Raw genomic sequence first — 11,895 nt, 5'->3', positions numbered from 1 at the left:
TATGTAACCATATGTAAACCATGTAATAACTGAGGAAAAAAAGTTGTGTGTGTATATATCAGCGCATCAGCGCCTCTGCTTCCAGAGAAGTTTACGCAGAGTCAGTATGTCGAGGACTCTCTCGAACTTCTACAGGTGCACAGTAGAGTGCATGCTGACCGATTGCATCGTGGCTTGGTTCGGCAACTTGTGCGCCCAGGAGCGGAAAAGACTGCAAAAAGTTGTAAACACTTGTAAACATCATCGGCTCTGACCTCCCTACCATCGGGGGGATCTACCAAGTCGCTGCTTCAAAAAGGCTGGCAGCATCATCAAGGACCCACACCATCCTGGCCACACACTCATCTCTCCGCTGCCTTCAGGTAGAAGGTACAGGAGTCTGAAATCTGCAACAACCAGGTTCAGGAATAGCTCTTCCCCACAGCCATCAGACTATTAAACTCAACTCAAACAAAATCTGAACTTTAATTAGCCTACTGCACTTTATATGCTTATTTATGTGTGTGTGCATATATATATATATATATTCAATGGTATATGGACACACTGATCTGTTCTGTTTTTTTTGTGCCTTCCACCAATGATGAATGCTGTGGTGGATGTTTGTGTTAAATTTTTAGTGTGTTTGTGTGTTCTTTATCATTGTACCGCTGCTGGCAAATTCATTTCACTTGCACTTTATGTGCAATGTGACGAATAAAACCGTATTGTATTGTATTACTTATGCCTGCAATATTCTGTTGTGCTGAAGCAAAGCATGAATTTCATTGTCCTATCTGGGACACATGACAATAAACTTTCTTGAATCTTGAATCTCTTATATATATATATATATATATATTTACATAAACACACATATACATATACACACATACGTGCACATATATGTGTACATGCACATGGTGGCGCAGCGGCAGAGTTGTTGCCTTACAGCACCAGAGAATCCGGATTCGATTCCGACTCCGTGTGCTGTCTGTACAGAGTTTGTATGTTCTCCCTGTGACCTGCGTGGGTTTTCTCCGAATCCTCCCACACTCCAAAGACGTGCAGGTTTGTCCGTTAATTGGCTTGTATAAATGTGAAATTGCCCCTCGTGTGTCAGGGGATCTGTGGTCAGTGCGCCGACGGGCCTGGTTCCGTGCTGTGTCTCGAAATTAAACTTAAAAACAACCAATAATAGTGCAAAAGACGCGGAGGAATTTGGGGGAGAGTGTTTGCAGGAGCAAAGACTTGTTGAGTGTTGCCTCCGCCGTGTTGCGCTGGGTTACCGGGCGGGGGAAGGAAGGGTGCGGAGTGCACCGGAAGGGACGCTTTTCCCGGTGGCGCTGCCGGCGGTTCCGCTATAGGATCTTTGGTTCCGAGGGGGCGGTTGCCGCTGCTGCGCACGCGCGCACACACGCTGTGGTTGTCGAGCCGCCGTTGCCGCCGTTGCTGCCGCCGCCGCCGCCATGGCTTCCCCGCCGCCAACCTCCGCTTCCAAGATGGACATCCAGAACGCCACGCAGCACCTTCGCGACATGCTCAAGCTGGACCGGGTGTCCGGTAAGCTTGGGCTCAGTGCCGTCGCCGTCGGCTGGGGAGGAGAAGCGGTGGTTGTGCCGGGTCCCACGGGGAGGGGAGGGGAGGGGAGGGGGCAGCGCTGACATTAACCCGGAGCCCGGGCCTCGGCTTGCGGGAGCTGCAGCTGCCCCGCCCGGGCTCGCCCTACACCCAGTCGCCGTCGCGGGCTCTAGCTGTTGTGGCGGGAACGGGGCGCCAACTGATGCTCGGCTCCGAGTGCGTCCGCCCTGACCCCTGGGCTGATAGCCGCCGCCTCATTCATTGTGGATTGAGCCTTCGATATAATTTAATGGAATATTTATCTCTTTGGGCTACTGATTGCTGTCCCACTTTGCTGATTTTGGGTAATAAGCAATTGTGCTCAAATCACCAATCCTTTCCTGGAATAGTATTACTGTGTTGTAGCAATCGACATAGTACATTTTTAATATTCAGTGTATTGATATTTGATGTTCAAAACATATTCAAATCAACACGTTGTCAATCCTGTTCATTGTAATGTTGGCAAATTTGTTGCTGACGCGTTAGTTTGGTTACGTTGTTTGGACCAGATTATCATAAATTATTTGAACGAGGGTGACATTTTTCTTTACACTCAATCTTGAATCAACCTGGCCCGTTCAAACTTTTCAAAGATGGTACTTTTGCAGGGCATGTTGGTTATAATATGGCAATGTTAATAATAATAAGTAAGTTGATTGCCCATTGTGGATTTCAGTATAGGAGTAAAGAGGTTGAGGATTTCAGTATCGGAGTAAAGAGGTTCTTCTGCAGTTGTATTATTTATGTGTGTGTGTGTGTGTGTGTGTATAGGGCTCTGGTGAGACCACATCTGGAGTATTGTGTATAGTTTTGGTCTCCTAATTTGAGGAAGGATATCCTTGTGATTGAGGCAGTGCAGCGTAGGTTCACGAGATTGATCCCTGGGATGGCGGGACTGTCATATGAGGAAAGATTGAAAAGACTAGGCTTGTATTCACTGGAGTTTAGAAGGATGATGGGGTATCTTATAGAAACACATAAAATTATAAAAGGACTGGACAAGCTAGATGCAGGAAAAATGTTCCCAATGTTGGGTGAGTCCAGAACCAGGGGCCACAGTCTTAGAATAAAGGGGAGGTTATTTAAGACTGAGGTGAGAAAAAACTTTTTCACCCAGAGAGTTGTGAATTTATGGAATTCCCTGCCGTGGAGGCCAAGTCACTGGATGCATTTAAGAGAGAGTTAGATAGAGCTCTATGGGCTAGTGGAGTCAAGGGATATGGGGAGAAGGCAGGCACGGGTTATTGATAGGGGACGATCAGCCATTATCACAATAATGGCTCGAAGGGCCAAATGGCCTCCTCCTGCACCTATTTTCTATGTTTATGTATTCTCACTGTGTACCCTCATGTTTGTCTGAAGTTGATTTTCCTAAAATTGGTTGTAACCAAGGGTTACAAATTTACAATTTTTGAATGTGTTTCATGTTTCACACTGAAGAAAAAAAACTTCTCAAGAGTAGTTGTATAAGCAATTGATTTTCATTAGATTTGCTTTACCATTCATCAAGAAAACAAATAATTTTTTAATATTTTGTTTCACTTTCCATCCTTATTACATCTTTTGATGCTCATGTTATCTGGAAATCTGTTTAAAATGAAACTGATGATTGAGTCTCCATAGCCTTCTAGGTTAGAGAATTTCCAAACTTACACCATCCTCAGAATGAAGAAACATTTTTCCTAATTTCAGTCCTGAATCGCATTACTAATTCTAAAACCGTATTCCCTGGTCCCATGCTCCTCAGCCAGGGGAAATAGCCGTCCTACAACTGGCCTGTCAGATCTTTTAACATTTTTGCTGTGTTGACTAGATGTCCAAACTCCAGAGAATGCAGTTCTCGCCTACTCAGGCCCTGATAGGGCAACCTGCCATGCTTGGAACCATTTGAGAGAATCTTTGTATACCCCATCAATCCTATTTTAGATAAGGTGACCATTATACACTATACTGCAGATGTGGACCCACCTAAGTGCTATATAATTATAATAAGATTTTCTTAGTCCTGACCCACTGAACTACTCTAACATTTTGAGCCTTTTTTGTAAACCAGCATCTGCTGTTGCTTGTATCCACATAATCATTTGCCTTTCTCTTTACCCGCTGTACCTGCTGGCCATCAGTAACTTATTACAAGCACACCCTGCTCGCTGAACTTCAACAATACCCGATTTTAAAGGTTATTTGATTTTCTGTTTTGTGCACCAAAGTAGATAATTTTGTATTTTTACTTATTGTGGTCGGTACAGTTGCCCAGACGATAGAGATGCTGTTTCATCGCACCAGCGCCTTTGATACTCTTCACAACTATGCTAATATTTGTGTCATCTGCAAACTTACAAATCAGCCACATACATTTTTATTCAAATTGTTTGTATCTATTACAAACAAAGAAATTCCACGGTGAAAGAAATTCTCAATTCCACTCTAATTTTTTCTACTTGTTACTTTAAATCAGTGCCCACTAGTTATTGAAGGTAGACAAATGTGCTGGAGAAACTCAGCGGGTGCAGCAGCATCTATGGAGCGAAGGAAATGGGCAACGTTACGGGCCGAAACCCTTCTTCAGACTACCCCGCTACCCCACTAGTTATTGACTCCTTTACAAAGGAAAATGATCCTATTTGCTCATCTTTTTGCCTTTCAATCCTGTATGCCCTGATTAGTTCTCCCCTCTTTTCCAGAGCAAACGATCCCAGCCAGTTCACTTTTCCTTCTATCGAGGAAATTGTACAGATCCAGCAATATCTGTGCAAATCTACTTAAACTCGCTCCATTAGCAACTACTCTTTTAGATGTGACCAGAACTTTATGTTTTACTCAAGCTGTCGTTTAGCTTTTGTGCTGTTCAATGTATCCCATTGATCTATAAATTAATCCGCCCACCTGTGTCATGGCTTCTTGTGCTTTTGTGTCAACCCACCATTGTCTCTTGTGTTAAACTATTTTGAGCTCTAGTTTACATTTATTGATGCCTCAAAATAAAATATTAAACCGACATCTTAAATCGAACAACTGCACACATCCAGATGTTACATTGAGACCTCACAAAATATTACATTGAAAACTGCAGATGTAAATTATGCACAGCTTGTTTGTATTAGACTAATTTCCACTTTACACATATAAGCCATGCAATCATGTAGCTGGCTCTGATTTTGCTTGGTTTGCTTGGACAATGGTTTTGCTCAGATAAACCATTTAGTAGATAATTTCAGATTTTATAACCAAACAGGAACAGATCCAGTATTCTGACATTCAAAGACTGTTTATCATGAATCAACTAACCAAGCAGAATGACAAACCTGTGCACACATTATTGTTTATTCTGAGCATTAAAATCGAGCAGTAACTTCATCAACATGGTGCTAATATATCCCTTTGGTTTGAATTTCATACTCCTGATCTTTTATCCGTTTCAACTTTGTGGTATGCTGCATTTTTGGCTACGACCCTACGAATGCTCAAAATGCAAATACATGACATGCAATACAAATATTAAAAAATATTCACAACTTCCAAATAAATTGTAGAAAGAAACAAGTGACGGTGAAATTTATGCTTGATTGTAGTTAGATGTATCTCACCTCGTGCTCCATAAACTCAGATCATGAAAAAGCACCGTCACTTTATAAATAGGGCCGGTACTCATGCTGAGTTGGATAAGCGACATTAGCATATTCTGAGGACGAGGAAGAAGAAAACAAACAGGTTGTTTTGTATCTTCTGCAAAAATAGTTTTGCACTCTGCATTTCCATTGTTAATTTAGACTGTTGGTTACCAATTTATTTGTGGATTGAAAAGTGTTGAAATATTTAGCAAGTCGGGCAGCATCTATGGATAGAGAAAGAGTTAACATTCCTTTCTCATTGCAGTCGTCCCAAGTAAAGTCCTGACCATACAGGAAAGATCCGATCGGGAGGGCCCCTCGCATTGTTTTGTCAAGCATGGTGTGAGCTTGTCATTGAGTTCTGGCTATGAGGCATTTTGTCAGATGTTTTTACAATCTGCACAGAGAATCACTCCACAAGATCCAGAGTGTTTGCAGGGCTTTCTGTGCTGATCACTATTTCTGCAAGAACTTTTCTTTGATGTATAGATACTGCAGCAATGTCCAAATGACTGGGATATTGCTTAGCAAAGTGGTCAGGCCAACCCTTTGCAACACTGGGGACAGGTTGAACCCCAGCAGCTAGTAACTCTTGGCACCTGTGTACTTTGGCTCCAAGCACAGCCCGATGCAGCCACACATGAAGGTGGCCATCAGGAGGAGAGCGATATTAGGTTAGCTTTTACTCCCCATTTTCCAGGCACATGCATCGTGAACCTTGTGCAACCAGCCCATTCTAGGCATTAATCCAGTAAATCTTCTCCAAGTGGCTTCCAACTCATTTTTAAAAATAAGGAAACCAACACCATATGCAGTACTGCAGATATGGACTAGCCATGTAACTGAAGAATGAGCTCCCAAGTTTAGTATTCAACATCCAGCAATAAATCATATTCTGATAGCTTTTCCAATTACTTGCTGTTTTTGCATAATCGCTTTTGTGAATAATACATTAGGACAACAGATCTCTCTGTACCTTAGAACTCCACATTTCAACACTATATGGATGATAAGCTTTTTAAAACAAAATCATGTCAGATAATTTCACATTTTCCAATTCTATACTCCATTTACTATGCACTGACATCTCTTTGTTGTCACCTTCTGTCCTCTTCACAGTTCACCTTGCACCTGTGTGCCATCAACAAATGTAGCAATAATATATTCAGTGCCTTTATTCAGTTCCATTATTTAAAGTGTAGGAAAAAGACCCCACCATCTATCCAACTTGTCCATTAGAAAAATATCAATTTATGTCTTCAGATTCCTGCTAGCCACCCAATCATCAGGGGGATTCACTTTTTGCAATAACTTTGAGGCCACATCTTATCAGATGCCTTCTAGAAATCCAAGTACAGTTAATCCACCGTTTCTCATTAATCCATAGTACATTACCCTCAAAGAACTCCAATAAACTGGAGTTTATTCTAATCAGGCTTCATGATTAGAAGTGCAGCCCTATGTGGGCACAAGCTTAGCTTGTTTTTTTTGTGGAATACGTGGATCTATTTTTGTTTCAGTTTTATTCCGTCATCCTCACCAATCTCCTTTTCTGATTTATCAAAGATATTATTGGTGTTTCTTCCTGCGCTCAAACAGAACTCAAACTTTCTTTATTTTTGCAGCCAATTCACACACTGCTATCACCTTTCACATTGACTCCTTCCTTCCCGGATCTCCGTTTCAGAGGACAGTCCAGTGATAAACCTTTGCTCTTCAACCTCTTCCCTTCCTACAATCTTAGAATTGTGTAGGTATTTCTAATAAATTCCTGATCCAGATTCACTGTGCCCTTTGCTGAATGGCATGTGGTAGGCTTTGATCACTGAATGGTGAATATTTGTTGTTTCATTTTTTTATTTTCTTCACTTATATAATGGTATCTCTGGTTCGAGATGATAAATGTCAAACCCTTTGATCATCACATCTTAATATCTAAAATAGTTTTAATAGCGACATGAACAACCACTTTAGTTTGAAAGCTTTGCTCTGTTCTTTGATCACATCTTAATCAAATCTGTATTTTTTCCCCAATCCCTTTTGTTAGTATTTACGGCCAAAAGACAACTGACTGCTGTAGCTTTCCTGTCTGCTTTAGATGTCTTGAGAATATTAGAAGTTCTAGTATAGCACATCCGCCATCTCTCCCAGAACAACAACCAAATCTGCTCCTTTCTCCCTTTCTGGTAAACATTCGATGAACAAATGGCAAATCTTTCCATGTTCATCTTAATTCTCTGATTAAACATTATTATAGAATCTCGGCTATCTGGCTACACACTATACCTTTTCATCAGTATATTTTTTACCTTAGTAGTTCACTTGGCTCGCCTTTTATACATTTTAGCTCCAGAGAATTAGAATATTTTTTGTCACAATGCTCACATTTGCACTTTCAAATTCAAATGCTGCCAGCTTTGGAAAATCTGATGTGGGATGCCTTATTGGTAACACGTTCTAATGTGTTTCCTACCAGAGGAAATCAATGGTGGGTTCTAGAGAATATTAATAAGGACTTGCAAGTAAGAATGTTGAAAAAGGGTGAAAAATGATTCAAATAAACTAGGAGACAGAGCAAATGCAAAATATAGCAGATACGGGAGTAATCAGAAACATCTGCCTATCTTGCTTGTTTTCCCTCTCGCTCACCCGCTTAGCTTTTGTCTTTGTCCATTCTCTCCGTTTATTTCCCTGCTCATGAACTTTTTTGGTGGTTGTTCATTGCTCATTTTTCTCCTTGTTTCCTTTTCCATAGCTACTGACATCCTCATTCTTGATTTCATAATCACCATAAATACCTTCAAATTACCTACCTTTGAGCCCTCTGTAAAAGTACACCTGTGATTAAATATGCCTTTGTTAACTTTTCTTAAGATTATCTTTAATTTGATAATATATAGATTGTCTAAGATGCAAGATTCCATATTCCAAAAAATACTGAATTCGTTTTTTTGTTACTCTTATCTTGAGTTAAATGTAATAACAATAATATTAATACACTTTAATTTCATTGTAAATACATACAACAAAATTTCAGGCACACTGCCCGAGCGTAGCTCCAACGTAACAGATAAATAATAACGACAATGGAAACCACAAATACGGAAAGAAAAATAACAAGTCAAGTCAGAATGTGCAATATTTCACAGTATAGTGTTGTGGCAGTACAATATATTGGCTATAGGGGCTGTGTGTTCAGTTCAGAGTGGTGATGACCTTGGGGTAGAAACTGTTCGTTAATCTTGTGGTGTGTGATTTGATGGACCTGTAACGCTTTCCTGAGGGCAGAAGGGCAAACAAGTGATGTGTGGGATGAGATGAGTAACCTTCTTGATTAAATCAGATTTATTTTAATTTGCTCTTTTTCATGCTTTGAGATTTCTTAATTATGTTTCTACTTCTGCTTGCCAGAGTCGACAGTTGATGGCCAAAAGAAAACAACGTCCTACAATGGAGAACTGAATGGGTTGTTGGTACCTGATCCCATTGCAGCTGGAGATGGACCTGTTCTCAGAGAGTCAAACCATGCAAATGTTCACAGGCTGAAGCTACAAGAAAATCAAGAGATGTAAGATGCTGTACTATTTATACATTTTAGGTTGATGTCACGAAAATGCAATTTCCTATTGGAAAATATGATATATTTTCATCATTACTATCCTTGCCTTCTCATCAAAAATAGAAGGGACGTTCAACACATCATCTGTTATTAACCTCTTGGTTACCATGATCTTCTTATGTGGGTTTGCGTTTTGTTGCTTTTCAATTTCCTGTTGAAGAATGAAAGAGTTTGTGGACAAAAATGAAAATCTGTTCTCTAGTCTTAAGAATACCAGGCTCCTCCTCTAATGGTGTGATTGTCTATCTTTTTCCAGATACCTGTCTGGTGATGACAGCTCAAATTGTGTTATATCTGCCAAAGAAGTGGAAATTGTAGCGAGCAATGACTCCAGTGTCAGCAATAAGGCTAGGGGTAGCAACAAGGTAATGCTGACTTTTCTGAAAGAACATTGAATGTTATCTGTTATTTTTATGCATGCAATTTACACATGGATCTTAAACACAATTAAGATTTCTAAAGAATTATTACATTATGGGCATTATTCTTTTGAGTTTGGGAACAAAAATCCTTGAATAAATAAGGTTATGCTGCTTATTGATTGGTTTTAATGCAGTAAACAATTACAGTTTGCTTCCACCCAGCATGTAGATATGATCTTCAATGAGAAATTACAATTGATTCCTATAATATATCTTGTCAATTAAAACCATATGGCTGTTTTTGCACTATACAGTCTGGCGTCTATATAATAACTAATAATTGCTGACTAGAAAGATTTATGGTAAAAAGTTAAATATTTATCTTGAAGTCAGATGTCATTCATGGAAAAAGGATGAGTCATAATATTTCAGGTGGATAACATTTCATTAGGACTGGGTAAAGTTGTCGCATTAATAGTGATTATCTGACTGAGTACAAATAAGCCATTTTCCATTACTAGATTCTCCGACATGAGATATAGCAGGTGCTGAACAGGCCAATTAAAATGCTTGGTCACAATGGAAATGCAATTAAATCAAACTATTTGCACAAGTATTACATATCTACTCTTCACTGCATTTTGGTTCTTTATTATCATCTACGTAATATCTGCTGTGTTTTCCTTTGGCTCTGATCAATTTCTCTAAATCTGGTTTGATTTTATTTTTAGGGCAACTATTTGGCCAAAGTAAAATATGTAAATTAGGATTTGTGTTAATCACTTAAAAATGTAAAGCTTCGTGTTCTTTTAATGGAATATTTTTGACATTATTGGCGTAACAATATCAAGATATGTATGAGGGGAATAGATCAGGCAAATGCACAGAGTCTTTTACCCAGGGTAGGGGAATCAAAAACAAAAGGTAGCTGTTTAAGGTAATAAGGGCAAGATATAACATGAGCCTGTGGGGGGTGGGGGGGGGGGCAACTTTTTCACTCAGGGTGGTGGATACATGAAACAAGCTGCTAGAGGAGTCAGGTACTGTAACTGCATTTAAAATACACTTGGCCAGGTACAGGGTAGGATACGTTGTATCATGTAAAGCGGGCAGATGGGACCAGCTTAGAAAGGGCATCTTGATTGGCGTGGTGGGCAAGTTTGGCTGAAGGGCCTGTATCTGCGCTGGATGACTTGTGTCTCTAAATATGTACACTTTTCATTTTTTTTATGCAGGACTGGACAGTGTTAGTTTATCTCAGTTGTAAACCTGTCAGTCTGAGTGTCAATGATAGGAAAAATAAGACTGTCAAAATAGTGAGCTGGAAAGATAAGATAGTGATATAAGAGGTTGACGTGCTTTTATTCCAGAAAATTAACCAGTGTATTATTCTCTCAGGTAAAAATACAACCTGTTGCAAAATATGAATGGGAGCAGAAATATTACTATGGCAACCTTATTGCAGTGTCTAATCGGTATTTGGCTTATACCATTCGAGGTGAGCATCCTTTATAATTACACATTAGCTTTCTTACATACAGTGCCCTCCATAATTTTTGGGATAATGACCCATCATTTATTTATTTGTCTCTGTACTCCACAATTTGAGATTTGTAATAGAAAAAAAAATCACATGTGGTTAAAGTGCACATTGTCAGATTTTAATAAAGGGCATTTTTATACATTTTGGTTTCACCATGTAGAAATTACAGCAGTGTTTATACATAATCCCCCCCCCATTTCAGGGCATCATAATGTTTGGGGCACAGCAATGTCATGTAAATGAAAGTAGTCATGTTTAGTATTTTGTTGCATATCGTTTGCATGCAATGTCTGCTTGAAAATTGCGATTCATGGACATGACCAGTTGCTGAGTCTTTGGTGATGCTCTGCCAGGCCTGTATTGCAGCCATCTTTATCTTATGCTTGTTTTGGGGGCTAGTCCCCATTCAGTTTTCTCTTCAGCATATAAAAGGCATGCTCAATTGGGTTCAGATCGGTTGATTGACTTGGCCACTCAAGAATTGAGCATTTTTTTAGCTTTGAAAAACTGCTTTGCTTTAGCCGTATGTTTGTGATCATTGTCTTGCTGTAGAATGAATTGCCGGCCAATGAGCTTTGAGTCATTTGTTTGAACTTAAGCAGATGGGATGTGCCTATATACTTCAGAATTCATTATGCTACTACCATCAGCATTTATATCATCAATGACGATAAGTGAGCCAGTACCTTCAGCAGCCATACATGCCCAGGCCATAACACCCCCACCACCGTGTTTCACAGATGAGGTGGTATGCTTTGGATCTTGGGCAGTTCCTTCTCTCCTCCATACTTTGCTCTTGCCATCACGCTGATATAAGTTAATCTTCGTCTCATCTGTCCACAAGACCTTTTTTCCAGAACTGTGGTTGTTCTTTTAAGGTTTCTTGGCAAACTAACATGGCCATCCTATTTTTGCAGTTAACCAGTGGTTTGCATCTAGCAGTGTAGTCTTTGTATTTCTGTTCATTTAGTCTTTTGCGGGCAGTGGTCATTGACAAATCCACACTTGATCACCTCTGATCTGTCGGACAGGTGTTTGGGGATTTTTCTTTATTATAGAGAGAATTCTTCAGTCGTCAGCTGTGGAGGTCTTCCTTGGTCTGCCAGTCCTTTTGCTCACCAGTGCTCTCTTTCTTCTTAATTATGTTCCAAACAGTTG

The 11,895-nt window shown here is 39.9% G+C and overlaps 1 protein-coding gene across 2 annotated transcripts in view; it reads left to right on the top strand.

Annotated features, from left to right (window-relative positions):
- Positions 1-1,366: 1,366 nt before the first annotated feature.
- edc4 (enhancer of mRNA decapping 4) overlaps positions 1,367-11,895 on the top strand; it is a 64,189-nt gene continuing 53,660 nt past the window's right edge. The window contains exons 1-4 of one of the 2 annotated variants that reach the window (XM_033036246.1): positions 1,367-1,542; positions 8,625-8,781; positions 9,089-9,197; positions 10,593-10,692. In XM_033036246.1, coding sequence (XP_032892137.1) covers positions 1,449-1,542; positions 8,625-8,781; positions 9,089-9,197; positions 10,593-10,692 — 460 coding nt within the window. In that variant the 5' untranslated portion in view covers positions 1,367-1,448. The remainder of the gene's footprint in view (positions 1,543-8,624; positions 8,782-9,088; positions 9,198-10,592; positions 10,693-11,895) is intronic. The other variant, XM_033036247.1, reaches the window with a different exon arrangement.

Source organism: Amblyraja radiata, chromosome 17, assembly GCF_010909765.2.
Source record: "Amblyraja radiata isolate CabotCenter1 chromosome 17, sAmbRad1.1.pri, whole genome shotgun sequence".
Taxonomy (NCBI): Eukaryota; Metazoa; Chordata; class Chondrichthyes; order Rajiformes; family Rajidae; genus Amblyraja; species Amblyraja radiata.
Note: the sequence above shows the minus strand (reverse complement) of the source record. Positions and strands in the feature narration are given on the sequence as shown.